Source organism: Stegostoma tigrinum, chromosome 7 (genome assembly GCF_030684315.1).
Source record: "Stegostoma tigrinum isolate sSteTig4 chromosome 7, sSteTig4.hap1, whole genome shotgun sequence".
NCBI lineage: Eukaryota > Metazoa > Chordata > Chondrichthyes > Orectolobiformes > Stegostomatidae > Stegostoma > Stegostoma tigrinum.
Genome location: NC_081360.1, coordinates 6,046,360 through 6,063,012, shown reverse-complemented (window position 1 = coordinate 6,063,012; position 16,653 = coordinate 6,046,360). Strand labels below are relative to the sequence as shown.

Here is a 16,653-nt window from a genome sequence, read left to right as displayed (position 1 = left end):
GCCTCCACATCCTTTCTATAGTATGGCAACCAGAATCTGATCAGTGCTCCAAATGTGACCTGATCAAAGTCTTACACAGCTGCAAAATGCCTTGCTAACCTATATACTCAATGCCCCGACAGATAAAAGTAAGCATGACATATGCTTTCTTTACCACGTTATCCACTTGTGTTTCCATTTTCAGGGAGATATGGATTTGGATCCCAAGATCCTTTATACATGACAATATCAGTAGGAGTGACTCGCACAGTCCTTGTAGAGATGAAGCCCCATCTTCACATTGAGAACACCCTCCATCGTATTGTGTGACAGTATCACCATGCTAAATAGAACAGACTTAGAACAGATTGAGCAACTCAAGTCTGGGCATCCACGAAGTGCTGTGGACAATCAACAGCAGCAGAATTGGACTTTAGCACAACCTGCAACCTCATAGTGCAGCATATCCTCCACTCAACCATTATCATTAAACCAGAGGATCAACCCAGGTTTAAAGGAGAGAGCAGGAGGGCATGCCAAGGTGCAGCACCAGGCAAACTGAAAAGTGAGGTGTCAACCTGGTGAAGATATGAAACAAGACATGCCAAAAGCATATGCAGCAAGGGATAGGCAGAGCTAAGCAATTATGCAACGAAAGGATCAGATCCTCGCTCTGCAGTCCTGCCACATCCAGTTGTAAATGGTGGTGAACATTTAAACAACTCACAGGAGGCAATTCCACCAATATCCCCATCTGCAATTTGAAATAGCCCCACACACCAGTGCAAAAGATAAGGCTGAAGTATTTGCAACAAGCTTCAATCAGAAGTATCAAATGGATGACCCATCTCTGCCTCCTCCAGTGGTCCCAGTATCATAGATACCAGTTTTCAGCCAACTCAATTCACTCCACATGATGTCAATAAATAGTTCGAGACATTGGATACTGCAAAGACTATGGGTCCTGATAACATTCCAGCAATAATGCTGAAGAATTGTGGTCCAGAACTTGCTGCTTCCCTGGCCAAGCTGTTCCAGTACAATTACAACATGGCTAATCTCATCCATAGTAAAGTGATGAAAGGTGTCATCAACAATGCCATCAAGCAGCACCTGCTCAGCAGTAACCTGCTCAGTGATGACCAGTTTGGGTTCGACCGGGGTCACTCATTACCTAAATTCATGACAACTTTGATTCAGATTTGGACAAAAGAGCTGAGGCTAGGAATACTGTAGTGAGTAATTCACTTCCTGACTCCCTGAAGCTTGTCCACCATTACAAGGCACAAGTCGGGAGTATGATGGAATAGTCCCCTCTTGCCTGGATGTGTGCAGCTCCAACAACATCCAAAAAGCTTGACACCATCAAACCACCATTTGGGGTGGCACGGTGGCTCAGTGGTTAGCACTGTAGCCTCACAGCGACAGGGACCCGGGTTCGATTCCAGCCTCGGGCAACTGTCTGTTTGGAGTTTGCACATTCTCCCTGTGTCTGCATGAGTTTCCTCCGGGTGCTCCGGTTTCCTCCCACAGTTCAAAGATGTGCAGGCTAGGTGGACGAGCTATGCTAAATTACCCGTAGTGTTCAGGGGTATGTGGGTTGTATGGAGATGGGGATGGGGATAGGTCTGGGTGGGGTACTTCAAAGAGTGGTGTGGACTTGTTGGGCCGAAGGGCCTGTTTCCACACTGTAGGGAATCTAATCTAATCTAAAAAAAATCCAGGACAAAGCAGCCTGCTTGATTGACACCACATCCACCAGCATCCTCCCTCTCTATCACTGATGCTTAGTAGCAGCATTGTGTACTATTTTCAAGATGCACTGCAGAAATTTACACAAGATCTTTAACAGCACCTTCCAAATCCACGGCCACTTCCACATAGAAGGACAAGCACAGCAGACACATGGGAACACCACTACCTGCAAATTCCCCTCCAAGTTGCTCATCATCCTTGCAAATATATCACCATTCCTTCATTGTTGCTGGGTCAAAATATTGGAATTCCCTCCCTAAGGGCACTGTGCGTTTACAGTATGGCACAGTGGCCAAGTGGTTAGTACTGCTGCCTCACAGTGCTAGGCACCCAGGTTCAATTCCAGCCTTCAGTGGCTGTCCGAATGGAGCTTGCATATTCTCCCTGTGTCTGTGTGGGATTCCTCTGGGTGAACGGGTTTCTGCCTGCAGTCCAAAGATGCACACATTGGGTCAATTGGTGATGCTTAGTTGCCCAGTAGTGTCCTGGGTTGTGCAGGCTAGGTGGATTGCCATGGTAAATGCGGAGTTAGAGTGATGAGGTAGAGGAATGGGTCCGGGTGGGATCCTTCTTCGGACGGTCTACGTGGACTCACTGGGACAAATTGCCTCTTTCAATACTGTAGGGATTCTGTGATATCTACAGAATATGGGCAGCTCACCACCTCAAGGGCAACCAAGCAATAAATGTTGGCTAGCCAGTGATGATTATGGACCATGAATAAATAAAAATACTCCTCAAGGTTCAGCTATTTACAGCCTACTTTCCTCTTGCATTTGACCTCCCAACATCAACTCACAGTTCCGGATTAAACTCCACCTGAGTTGAATTTTTTGCTTTGATATTTTAACTAATTCTTTAAATGTTTTCCACTGTTTATTTACTACCCTACCTTTTAGTCTGTTACCTAGTCAATGTATTTATGTATTTACATATTTATGTAATTGACTTTGTATAAGTTTACAATTCTTACTTAGTATGGTGTCCTCTTCAAACTAGATATGGAAGTCAATTACATTATGATTATTTCTCCCCCACTATTCACCTGACGTCTGTTGTTATTGTTGTCACTGTTTACTGCATTTTCAACTTTTATATTGTCTGCATTATGCTCTCAATGCTCAAGTGCAGGCTATAAAAAGTGCTCCTAATATCAATCCTCGAGGATACCATTGTATACTCCTACTAACCTGAAAAACAGCTGTTTTGCACTGTCTCTGTTCTCTGCCCCTTAGCCAGTTTCGCATTTATGCTGCCATTGTCCATTAAGAAGCACTGTCTGCAAATGTGATCAAACAGAATCGCTCTAGTCTTGTGTGAAAATTGGTCATACATTATTTGTAAAATTCACATTTCTGGCATATGTCAGGAGAATCTTTTGCTGCAAGGGTAAGGGTATGTTTTATTAAAATTATACTCCCAAAACTATTTTATGTTTCCTCTAATCTTTTATTTATTTGTTCACAGACATGGTAGAGCTGATGTTAATGCAAAATGCCCAGATGCATCAAATCATTATGCACAATATGATGTTGAAAGCACTACCTCCAATGGCATTCTCTCAGCCTGGCAACTTCGTCAGTCCTGTGGTTTCTCATGGACAGGTAAGAACATCCTCCTGACCGATTAGTTCATCATCAGTCTAATTTCCTTTCATTCATTGGATCACCTTTGTCATCGACCTCCCAAAGGACTCAGTACCTGTCATTCATCAGATTATTTAGATAGTTTAGCAGTTCCTGTAACACTCTTCACAGGATCATTTAGGATGTGCCAATCAGATGCCATTGACCTCTCTCAGCCATTGGACATCTTAGATTGTAGACCTTGTACGGGGCAGTCCGCCATTCACCCACGGTCTGCCTGTGCCATGGACTCCCTTAATGCTGACTACAAATCATCCAGGATGATAAAGGGGAGGTTTGCAATAAATCTTGAACATAGGATTGTGAATCATGTCATTACAAATGGCAACATTTTTTGCGACTTTAGAAAATATTGTTACTGAAAATGAATTAGGACATCCCTAAATTTTTCTAGGCGTCTCTGTCCTTTTATTTACTAAGGAATAATTTTTATGTGGAAGTATAGATCTTGCTAACTTGAAACAGAAGGGAGCCTGATACACTTGTATGTGTTAGCTGAGTCTTTAAACATTTCCATTCCACATCTTGCAGTCACTGTCTATGTCAACATGGACCAATGTGTAGAACATGTTTTCATAAAAGAAAGGGGAATATTGCCTGAGAAAATCCATGACATTGTTTTTGAAAATCAGGCATTTCAAAAGAAGGACATAGTTTTCAGTTGGCCCTTCTGCATACAAACTTGCCATTTATGTCATTCTATGACAACTGAGCAAGATGCCAATTGCCATGGATTGTTTGTAACTCTGAAGCAGCCAGCCTCAACTACCAAATGTCAAGTATCAAGAATTTCTCCATTTGTTCAAACCAACAGATCAAAACCATTAGCAGAGATAATGGAAACTGCAGATGGTGGACAATCCGACATAACTCATCCCCTCCCCCCACTGCATCCCAAAACCAGCCTAGCTTGTCCCCGCCTCCCTAACCTGTTCTTCCTCTCACCTATCCCCTCCTCCCACCTCAAGCCACATCTCCATTTCCCACCTACTAACCTCATCCCACCTCCTTGACATGTCCGTCCTCTCCGGACTGACCTATCCCCTCCCTACCTATACTCTCCTCTCCACCTATCTTCTCCTCCATCCATCTTCAATATGCCTCCCCCTCTCTCCCTATTTATTTCAGAACCCTGTCCGCATCCCCCTCTCTGATGAAGGGTCTAGGCCCAAAACGTCAGCTTTTGTGATCCTAAGATGCTGCTTGGCCTGCTGTGTTCATCTAGCTTCACACTTTGTTATCTTGAAACTATTAGCAATTTGTTGAGAAGGAAACGTGGTGAGCAGTTAACAGGGATTATTTTCTCTTTTTTTCAGGTTTTTCCAAGAATTTTTCTCTTTCTCCTTTTTGGGATATTTACCAATCACTGACACCTCGGCTGAATAGCTATTATTCAGGTGAAAGCATTGGCAATGAGTTATGCCATTTGATTGTAAAGGATACCACAGTCAATTCCGATTTGGCCCTTATTATGAAAACAAGGGGTCTGTAATAGTGCTGATGAGGTGTGAGATTTTTCCCACCAATACTGGCAACACTATCGGCAATTAAAGTTGACCAATTAAAGTTGTGAATGAGATTTCCTGTTTCGAAAGGGGCAAGAGAATAGAAGGAAATGTAGCCATCTTTTAATCTGTCATTATGGTTGGAAATTAATTCATGTTTCTACTTCTGAAAATCTCAAACTGATTAAAAGATCTTTTCTTATTTTGTTAGGAAGTGGGTTGCCTGATTGCTAAGCACAGCTGGCATTTTCTGTCCACTGAGAGGTTTCAATATGCTTTCAGATATTTCTGATGCTCTGAGCTGATGGCATTTATGAAGCTGTTTGGGTGACAGATGTCACTCAGTAGCACTAAACTTGACCTGTATGGTCTCAGTCCACACAAAGTCTGAATGAAGGTTGGCAGGTGGAGACATCAGTCTGCAATATCAATATCCTGTTATCTATCAAATGCAAAGTATGCATTTTTTTATTCACTTGTGGGGTGTGCAATGTCACTGGCTGAGCCAGGATATATTACCTGTCCCTAGCTACCCTTGAGAAGGTGGCGGTGAGCTCTCTTGAACTGTTGCAATCTATGTGCTGTTGGTAGACCCACAATGCCCTTAGGAAAAGAATTCCAGGATTATGACCCAGCAACAATGAAGGAATGGCGATATGCTTCCAATTCAGGATGGTGAGTGCTTGGGGGTGAACTTGCAGGTGGTGATGTTCCCTTGTACCTGCTGCCCTTGTCCTTCCAGATGGAAGTGGTTGTGGGTTTGGAAGGTGCTATCTAAGGATGTTTGGTGAATTTCTGCAGTACATCTTGCAGATGGTACATTTGAAGCTAGAAATGAGAGGACGCTTGGATAGAAACCAAGTGGTAGTTAGATATATCAGCACGTACTTTGATGAAGGAGATCCAGTTAGTTGCAGACACTGTTACAAATCCTACTGGTTCAGAATGGCCTTTTGCTTATTAAAATTACTTCACAATTCAAGTTTCACGTACCTCTTAATTTGCATCACACAAATCTTTCAGTTGTTTGACTCCCATCCTCTTTCCAGGACTACTACTTGCTGGCTGAAGAAGGCTCTTCCCATTTCAGGGCTAATTATTATAAAAGGGATATACTCCTCTAGGATTTGACTGAAATTAAATCATCTTGCCACACATCGCAACCTGTCCCCCGCATGGAGACACTTCGCACAGAGGGCACACTCTCAGTAAATGCATGGGTTCAAGTTCCAATTCAAACAAGAGGGCTGAAGTAATGAAATAATTCCTTATTAAAATGACTATTGAGGGACCAGTGGTTGGTTACTTTGGAGAGGTTGTTGCTCCAGCAGATTGTACCTCAGGGCTTTTATGGCTCATTTAATTAACTGACACTTGTCTTTTTCACAGTGGACCAATGCTCCTGGGATGAATGTTCAGACAAATGTTAAGATGTTCCTCTTCCTCGACTTCTCGAATACATCTCCCAAACTTGCTGCTGATGAATCCATTTCTAAATCAAATTTTTGGCTACAGTTTAGGAACATAAGGGTTTGTTAAAGAGTGTTTAGCTCAGGTCTCTGAAAGTGGCCTCCACCTCTGACACAGCATCAGATTGGATTCTGTTACTTCAATCATGTTTTAAAAGGAGTGAAAGGAGGGTGGCTTGGGCAACAAAGTGATAAGTGATGGCTAATAACCAAGTACTACAATTAATACTGGACTTGCTTCTTACTCCCTGGTTGAGGCCTGAATTTTGTTGTTTCTGGTTTAGTTGAAGCTTCGCCACTCCCTGTCCTAAACCATGCCCAGGATATTTGATCTTTCAAAACCTAATGATAACCATGAGCCCAAATATCCAAATCTTGTCTAACACTGTCCCTGCTTCAAGTAATTGTGCCTTAGAGTTATTGTGGCATAGAATGAGGCCATTCAGTTGTAGATTTATAGAGTTTACAGCATGGAAAAAGGCCCTTTGGCCCAACTCGTCCATTTCTTAAACTAAATTAGTTCCATTTGTCTGTGTTTGACCCATATCTCTCTAAACTTTTCCTATTCACGTACCTGTCTAAATGGATGTGAGTTTGCTCGCTGAGCTGGAAGGTTCGTTTTCAGATGTTTCGTCACCGTTCTAGGTAACATCTGTATGTAAGGATACGAGTGATAGTGGGTCATGTCGTTTTGTGGCTAGTTGATGTTCATGTATCCTGGTGGCTAGCTTTAAAAGGACTAAATTACAACTTCCGGGATGCGGACAAGAAAGATTTCTTAGCAGCGTTAGAAGCAACACTGAAAGACAACAAACTCTCAGAAGAAACCCAGCAAACCATCAGACAGACAGTTGCACCAACGCTAAGCAGGAAAAAGGAAGAAAACACACTCAATACACAAGAAAGGAAAGCCCTAAAAGGACTCAAAAAAGATAAAAACATTGTTATCCTACCTGCAGACAAAGGACGCCTGACAGTCATTTTAAACCGAACAGACTACATTGAAAAAGCGAACGCACTGCTTGCAGATACCGACACTTACCAACAGGTGGCGATAGACCCGACCCCACAACGAGAGAACCGAATCACAACCTTACTCAAAAAACTTCAAAAATCTGGAGAATTAAACAAGAGAGACTCCCAAAAAATGAAACCAGATGGATCCAACACACCACGCTTCTACGGACTACCAAAAATTCACAAACCAGGAGCCCCCCTCAGACCCATAGTGTCGCTACCTGGAACACCAACCTACAGATTAGCCAAGGAACTACACCAAAGACCAAAACACCGAGTAGAAGACTCCCGTCACTCCATTCGCTCCACCCAAGAATTCCTGAACACCAAAGACACCAAGATAGAAGAGGATGAAATAATGGTCTCCTTTGACATAACAGCCCTGTTCACATCCATCAACATTGACCTGGCCAAAGAAACACTGATGACACTATTAGAAGAACTGAAGACACATACACCAGACACCACCAACCTCATCAGCAAGGACAACATCATCAAGCTAGTGGACCTATGCCTCACCACCCACTTCACTTTCAATAACAAAACCTACAGACAAACCAACAGTACACCCATGGGATCTCCGACATCAGGGTTCTTAGCAGAGGCAGTAATGCAGAGACTTGAACAAACAGCTCTGCCAATCATCCAACTCAAACTTTGGGTCCGCTATGTGGATGACACCTTTGTCATCACTAAACAAAACAAATTAGAGGAAACCTTCAAGACCATCAATAATACCCTTACTGGCAAAACATTCACAAAAGAGGAGGAAAACAACAACAAACTGCCATTCCTAGATGTCACAGTAGAGCGAACAGCCAATGGGGAACTTCAAGCCAGCGTCTACAGGAAAACAACACATACGGACCAAATACGGAACTACAGAAGCAACCATCCCAACACCCACAAACAAAGCTGCATTAGAACATTATTCCAACGAGCCACCACAGACTGCAGCACAGAGGAACTACGCAGAGCAGAGGAAAATCACCTATACAGCGTATTCAAAAAGAATGGGTACCCTATGAACACAGTCCGCCGATTCCTCAGCAATAAATCCAAACAAACAGACAAAATGGGTTCAGAAACCAGAACCACTCTCCCCTACATCAAAGACATTTCTGAAATGACTGCCAGACTACTCGGACCTCTTGGCATCAGGGTAGCCCACAAACCCACCAACACACTAAAACAGCAGCTAATGAACTTAAAACACCCTATACAGACAACAAATAAAACGAACGTCATCTACAAAATACCTTGCAAGAACTGTGACAAACACTACATCGGACAAACTGGCAGAAAGCTAGCCACCAGGATACATGAACATCAACTAGCCACAAAACGACATGACCCACTATCACTCGCATCCTGACGTACAGATGTGGAAGGACACCACTTTGAGTGGGACAACACATCCATCCTAGGACAAGCCAAACAGAGACATGCATGAGAATGCCTAGAAGCACGGCATTCCAACCAGAACTCCATCAACAAACACATTGGCTCCAAATCAATCTACCATCCCCTGAGAAAAAGAACAGGAAATGACATCACCAACCCAAGGAAACCTAACCAGATAAATAGAAAGCGGGACATAACACCAGTGCTTTGTCGGAGGCTCACTGTTGATGTTACCTAGAATGGTGACAAAACATCTGGGAACAAACCTTCAAGCTCAGTGAACCAGCTTACATCTGGAACAAAATAAAGACCCACTCTCTTGTGGACCGAGAGGAGGAGAGTGCTGTCTTGGAGGTGAAAGGAGGACGTCGGGTTGGCTGTGCACCCTTGCGACCAGTGGATCTTAATGCTGGCTTCGGCCTAACGCTGGTTCAGGGGAGCAGCCAACCTGCAATGATGGCTGCAGCAAGTGCTCGTGCCTCAGGTCAGGGGGTCCGGAACACCATCCGTGTTTCCGTAAAGAAGGTGGATGAAGGTGCACCTGTGGACCGCACCTTCTTCGTGAAGAGGGTCCTGTTGGACTGTTGTGGGTTCGCTGCTGCGGACATTTACTGCCTGCAGGATTTCCCCGGAGGAGGTTTTTACGACGTGACCTTCAGGAGTGCCAAGCTTTGCGAGCGCTTCCTGGAGGTTTTCAAGGAGAAAGGAGGGCCCCCTCTCTGTATTGACCGCTGTCCCGCTGTTTGTGATGCCAGCGCAGAGGAGCCGTATGGTGACTGTACATACATACAACCCGCATGTGCCAGCAGTTGATGTCCTGACCTTCCTTGGAAGGTACGTGAAGGTGGAAGGGGGCCTAACTGACATCATGGACCCCTTTGGCATCTGGCCCAGTAAGAGGCAGGTCAAGGTGACGCTGAGGATGGGCGCGGACGGGAATGTCGTACACCCACCGTCCAGCTTCGCGATCAGCGGGAGCAAGGGCTACCTGACCTATGCAGGGCAACCTAAAGTCTGCCATGCCTGTGGTAGGTCAGGTCACGTGGTGGCCGACTGCAAAGCCACCATCTGCAGGAACTGCAGGGAGGAGGGACACCTTGCAAAGGATTGCCCACAAGAGAAAAGCTACAACCTTTGCGGGGAAGCGGGCCACCTCTATAAGGCATGCCCGCAGCGGGGGACCACCTACGCCCAGGTCGCCGGCAGGGGCAGTGCGGGGCCAGCCCCCCCGGAGGAGAGGAAGGCACGAGGGCCCAGCAAGGACCCCACTAATGTGCAGGAGGGCCAGGCCGTGCAGGACGGCCCAGCCCCGCAGGATGGGCCAGAGGCCAGCAAAGCACCCCTGCAGGCTCCGCTCCCCCCCGACAACCCGGAGTCGATGGAGACGGCGACAGGCGACCCAGGAGAGTGGACAACAGTCCAGAAAGCGAGGAGGAAGGTGCGTCGACGGGCCCAGGAACCGCAACCATCAGGCGGGAAGAGGCAGCTACAGGGGGGCTATAAGAGCTCCTCTAACGAGGGGGATTCGGAGAGGGCCCACCCGAAGCAGAAGTTAAAGATCTCGAGGGAGAAGGAAAGCAGCACCCTGCTTCCAGGTGACGGGAGGCGTCCTGAGGCTCCCTCTGACACCCAGTCAAGTGCCGCTGGGGCACTGGAAGGCCCCCCGGAACTTCCAGGCGGGAAGGAGGAGACAGCGCGTCCCCAGCCTGACCAGGAGCCGGACCCTCCTGCCTCCGCACCTCTGACGGGGGGATGCCACCCGGAAGGCAGCATGGACGGTTTCCTGAGCCCGGAGAGCGTCCAGCAGTTGGCCCAGGCAATGGGCATGAAGGGACAGATGGAGGGGCTGGATCTTGGACTTGGGGAGGGTTCTGCGGTCACTGCCCACAATGGGGGTACGAGTTGCGAGCATTAATGTGCGCAGTGTCAGGTCCACCGCAAGATGTGTATCCACGTTGGCCTACCTGACCACCATCGAGGCGGACCTCCTGTTTCTGAAGGAGTGCGGGATACCGCACCTCGACAGGTATGGTAAATGGTCCGGCGCCTGGACCTGTGGGCCTTCGATCTGGTCAGGGGGTAACGACTGTCGGTCCTCGGGCCTGGCTATTCTGCTGCAGGGGCGCGACTTCACCATCTCTCAAGTTCAGGAGGTGGTGGGGGGGGGTGCCTCCTAGTGGCTGATGTCACCTACAGGAACGCTCCCCTGAGGCTGATCAACGTGTACGCCCCAGTGGTACGGAGTGAGCGGTTGGCTGTCCTGCAGCAGCTTCCACCCCTGCTGGCTATGTCCAGGCCGGTCATCCTAGGCGGAGACTTCAACTGCATCATCGATGCAGATGGAAGATCCGGCGTGGGGACAGCGGGTGGGGGGAGTCAACTGGACGTCACGTCCAGATTCCTTATGGGCACGGTGAAGGACGCCAAGCTGCTTGATGTCTTCAGCACCCCTGCAGACGGAGCGCAGCGGAGGTACACCTGGTCGCGGCCAGACGGGTCTATCCGCTCAAGGATAGACTTCCTGTTTGTGTTACGGGCGTTTTCGGTCAGGTCCACCAGCGTCGAGCCGGTGTTCTTCTCTGACCACTGCCTCCTGCTGGCCGACTGTCACTTACAGGACGACCAGCCGGCCGGCAAGGGGACGTGGAAACTCAACACGACTCTGTTGACCCCAGAGAACGTCGAGGAGCTTAAGAGGGAGTACGCCGGTTGGAGAACCGTGAAACCCCTCTTTGAGTCTCCAGGCGACTGGTGGGAGACGGTGAAGGAGAACATCAAGAGGTTCTTTGTCCTCAAGGTTCTTTGTCCAGAAGGCAAGAGAGAGGCGGGGAAAGCTGTCGCAACTCCAGAAAAGGGTGCAGAACCTGCTCCTTCTGCAGTTGATGGGGGTCGATGTCACGGAGGACCTCCGCGAGGTGAGGGGCCAGCAAGCCTCGCTCTTCGCCGCAGAGGCCTCCTGGATAATCTTCCGGTCCAAGGTCCGCTCCGTGGAGCAGGACGAGACGTGCTCGCGTTTCTTCTTTCAGAAGGTGCACAAAGAGAGCTCTGTGTTTAGCCGGCTGAAGGAGGACGACGGCTCGATGACGTCGTCTCGGCCCGACATTTTGAGGATCAGCAGGTCCTTCTATGCCGGACCGTACGACACAAAGCCCACGGACAGCACGGCCTCCGAGTCGTTCCTGTCGTCTATCACGGAGGTCTTAGACGACGGCACGAGGGAGTGGCTGGACCGGCCGATATCCCTGGACGAGCTGACCAGAGCCCTCAAGTCCTTGCAGAGGAATAGGACTCCCGGAAGCGACGGCTTACCGGTCGAGCTGTATTCCGCTCTGTGGGGCCTGGTCGGCCAGGACCTGCTGGAGGTGTACGATAGTGCGCTTTGGGCAGGGGAAATGTGCAAGTCCATGAGGAAGGGCATCATCACCCTCATTTACAAGAGGAAGGGGGAGAGGGAAGAAATTAAGAATTGGCGTCCCATTTCACTTTTGAACGTGGACTACAAAATCCTGGCCAAGGTTATAGCCAACCGGGTCAGGTCTGTCCTGGAGTCAGTGATTCACCCTGACCAAATCTGTGCTGTGCTGGGCAGGAAGATTGCTGAGAGCCTCGCGCTCATCAGGGATACGATCGCCTACGTACAGGACAGGTGGGTGGACACCTGCCTCGTCAGCCTGGACCAGGAGAAGGCCTTCGACAGGGTCTCTCATGCTTACATGAGGGACGTCCTCTCCAAATTGGGGTTTGGGGAGGGCATCCGCAATTGGATCCAGCTGCTCTACGCCAACATCGTTAGCGCAGTCTCGATCAACGGGTGGGAATCAGACAGTTTTCCTGTTAGATCTGGAGTCAGGCAGGGCTGCCCACTCTCTCCTGCCTTGTTCGTGTGCTGTTTGGAGCCCTTCGCCGCATCCATCAGGAAGGACGTGAGCCTGAAGGGCGTGACTATCCCAGGTAGCGGAGGCCTTCAGGTCAAGACCTCCCTGTACATGGACGATGTCGCCGTCTTCTGCACCGATCGTCGGTCGGTGAGTAGACTATTGGATTTCTGCGGCCAGTTTGAACTGGCCTCGGGTGCCAAAGTCAATAGGGGTAAGAGCAAGGTCATGTTCTTCGGGAACTGGGACGACAGCTCCTTCATCCCCTTCACCGTCAGGATAGACTACCTGAAGGTGCTGGGTGTTTGGTTTGGTGGAGCTGGGGCGTGCACTAAGACTTGGGAGGAGCGTATCACCAAATTGAAGCAGAAGCTGGGCAGGTGGACGCTCTGGTCCCTCTCCATCGCGGGTAAGAACCTGGTTGTCAGGTGCGAGGGGCTTTCGGTACTGTTGTATGTGGCGCAGGCCTGGCCTACTCCCTGGACCTGCGCCGCTGCAGTCACTCGGGCCATCTTCCACTTCATTTGGGGGTCGAGGATGGACCAGGTCTGCAGGGACACCATGTACAAAGACCTGCGAAATGGGGGAAAGGGCGTACCGAACGCCACCCTCGCCCTGACGGCTACCTTTGTGTGCGGCTGCATCAAGCTGTGCGTAGATTCTCAGTACGCAAACACCAAGTGTCACTACTTGCTGAGGTTCTACCTGTCCCCGGTGTTGCGAAGGATGGGCCTGGCCTCGTTGCCGCGGAACGCTCCGAGTAGTTGGACCGTTCCGTACCACCTGTCCTTCGTGGAGAAATTTTTGAAAAGAAACACCTTTGACCACAAGGCCGTCAGGCAGTGGTCAGCACGGAGTATCCTCGGGACCCTTCGGGAAAAGGAGAGGGTGGATCCCGTCGTGTGGTTCCCCACGCAGACTGCCAAAATCGTTTGGCAGAATGCCTCATCGCCAGAACTTTCAAACAAGCACAAGGACATTGCTTGGCTGGCGGTGAGAGGGGCTCTGCCAGTGAGATCCTTTATGCATGCCCGGAATCTCTGCACCACCGCACGCTGCCCTCAAGGTGGCTGCGGGGGGGACGAGACTGTTGATCACCTCCTTCTGGATTGTGCCTATGCGCAGGAGGTTTGGAGGGGGATGCAGTGGTATTTGTCGAGGTTCGTCCCGAGCAGCTCCATGACGCAGGACTCCGTGCTCTACAGGCTGTTTCCGGGGACGCACACTGAGACCAACATCAACTGCGCCTGGAGGACCATCAATGCAGTGAAAGACGCTCTTTGGTCTGTCCGCAACTTGCTGGTCTGCCAGCTGAAAGAACTGACCCCGACTGAGTGTTGCAGACTCGCGCACTCCAAGGTCCAGGACTACGTGCTGAGGGACGCGCTAAAGCTTGGGGCAGCCGCCGCCAAGGCGCGGTGGGGAAAGACCACCGTATGAACCCCCTCGTCCAGAATAGGAAAAAGAACCCTATCTGGTAACTGGGCCAGCTGGCGCCTTCCCCAACTGGTCAGGGGGCCAACTGGGACTGTGCGGGGTGACGACTGCCGGGGTGTTTTCTTTGCTTTGTTTTTTTTCCCTTCTTTGTTTTTTTCCTTTAGCTGGTGTATGTATCCCCTGGGTAACCCAGAGCGGCTTGCATGACTGGGTAGGTGTGTAAATATGTTTTATTTTTTGTACATCTTAAGAATAAAGTATATTTTTTCAAATAAAAAAAAGTGACGAAACGTCTGAAAACGAACCTTCCAGTTCAGCCAGCAAACTCACATCCAGAACCTCAACCTGAGCTACAAATCTTCTCAAAACTCACTAGCACCTGTCTAAATGTCTTTTAAACATTGTAATTGAACTCACCTCTACCATTTCCTCTAGCAGCTCATTTCATATACACATTCTAGTGACAAAAGTTGACTCTCAGGTCTCTTTTACTTCTTTCCCCTCTCACCTTAAGCCGAGTAAATAGTGATGCAAAATATTAATTTAGTATCTTATCCATCTCCTGTAGTTCCACACATGGAAGATCTTGCTGATTTTGAGAGGCTGTATTCTCTCCCTAATTGCTTAAGCTTCACAAAAAAAATTAAGTAAAACAATAGGACTTTGACATGCCTACTGTTTTGACACCATTTTAACACCAGCATGTGATATCATCTTTACAGGTCAGAAATATATTCAGTTTCCACTACAGAATAAAGTTGACTTCAAATAAGTCTAGCACTACCTCCTATCTGTGCAAGTGTGTGTTCTGGAACTGATGGATTACCTTCCTCCTAAACTGCAGGACGTTCAGCCAGCAGTGCCACTTGTAGTGAAAGCCGAGAAACCGCGCCCATCTTCCGTGCATCACCATCATCACTACTCCGCTCAGGGCCAAGCCACACTACATCCACCTCTACCACCAATAGGACACCCATTGTGGCCATCCATGCTACCTTCCAACCCAAAAGCACAGCACAGCAGCCTCCAGCCTTCAGTTCAACATCTGATGGGCCCAACAGTGACACTCCCTGCATTACAGACGTAAGTGAATATCAGTAGAGTTAATGTGTTTTTTTTAGAAATCTTCAGATTGTTCTGCACCAGAATTTTCTATTGCTGCCCAATATCCAAATGCATGTCCATAAGACCACAGATGTAGGAGCAGAAGGAGCCTATTCGGCCCATCAAGTCTGCTCTGCCACTCAATGAAATTCAATAAAATTCTCGACTCACTTTTCTGCCTTTTCCCCATAGCACTCAATTCCTTTAGTAACTTAAAAAAACCTGTTTGTCTCAGCCTTGAATATACTTAATGACCCAGCCTTGATAGACCTCTGCGATAAAGAATTCCACAGATACATCATGTTCCAAGAGAAAAATATTGTCTCACCTTTATCTTAAACCCTTACTCAATGATACAATTGGATCTATGTCTCACTCTAGAATTTGAAAATACATGTTCTGGAATGTTTTTCTTCAGGGTATCTGATCAAACTCCTACAGTGAAAACCTGTGAAAATCCTTTCTCATGATCAAACATGACATTGAGAACTGAGGGATTGCAGCGTTGCCAGGGGCACTGTCCTTTGGGGAAGAGGTTAAACCAAGATGTATCTGCCTCCTTTGAAAGAAATTAAAGATCCTATATTAACGTTAAAATTAGGGCACTTCATTTTAAGTCTGAATGATAATAATTAACAGATCATTCACCTTAATGTTGTTTGTTGAACTTTGTTGTGTACTTGAAATTTACCAGAAAACTGTGCATTCCACAAATAATTCAGTGAATTCCCAGTGTTTGGACATCCCCGGAGTTATGGTGAGATGTGATAAAAATACAAGTACTTTTTGTTTGAAGGGAAGCAGTTGATGGAACCTACTCCCAAATACCTCCTGGACTGTAGGTGCTGAACGCTACATACCTGAAGGTAATGTGGGTTAAGGTAAGCTTGGTTGCATGGTCTGTTGGAGCTCAGCTGTCTATTACCATGAGATATTTGCAGGAGGGTGGGTGGATGTTAGCAGCCCAGTCTCATGCTAAAGGAACAACTACCAGTCATTATAACACAAGGGCAGAGACAGGGGCGATCCACTGGCTCATTTTGCTTGTTAGCCTAGGGGTATGATTGGTGGGTTAGGCTTTGTGTTGCACTGTTATTGGAGAACTCCCAGGTTCAAATCCCTGATTAACCCCGATTGCTTGTCTTGATGGCAAGATTCAGAAATCCTGGATGACAAGATTTTTGAAAGATAAAGGAAGCATATGCAAAGTTTAAGAAACTGAAATCAGACAAAGTCCTTGATGAATATAAAGGAAACAGGGGAAAATATCAACAAGGAATTAGGTGGCCTAAAAGGGGCCATGAAATATCCTTGGCAAGAAGGATTAAGGTGAATCACAAGGAATTTTATACATATATTAGGAGCAAGAGAGTAGCTGGGGTAAGGGTGGGTTCAGTCAAGGAAAAAGGAGGGAATTTATGCACCAAGCCAGAGGACGTGGGTGAGATCCTTCACAAGTGCT

General features: G+C 47.7%; 1 protein-coding gene across 5 annotated transcripts in view; it reads left to right on the top strand.

Moving 5' to 3' along the window:
• LOC125453822 (uncharacterized protein C21orf58) overlaps positions 1-16,653 on the top strand; it is an 89,527-nt gene that overhangs the window by 63,393 nt on the left and 9,481 nt on the right. For 2 of the 5 annotated variants that reach the window (XM_059647020.1, XM_059647017.1), the window contains 3 exons: positions 3,202-3,338; positions 14,932-15,170; positions 15,988-16,072. In XM_059647020.1, the coding sequence (XP_059503003.1) occupies positions 3,202-3,338; positions 14,932-15,170; positions 15,988-16,033 (422 nt within the window). In that variant the 3' untranslated portion in view covers positions 16,034-16,072. The remainder of the gene's footprint in view (positions 1-3,201; positions 3,339-14,931; positions 15,171-15,987; positions 16,073-16,653) is intronic. The other 3 variants (XM_059647018.1, XM_059647019.1, XM_059647021.1) reach the window with 3 other exon arrangements.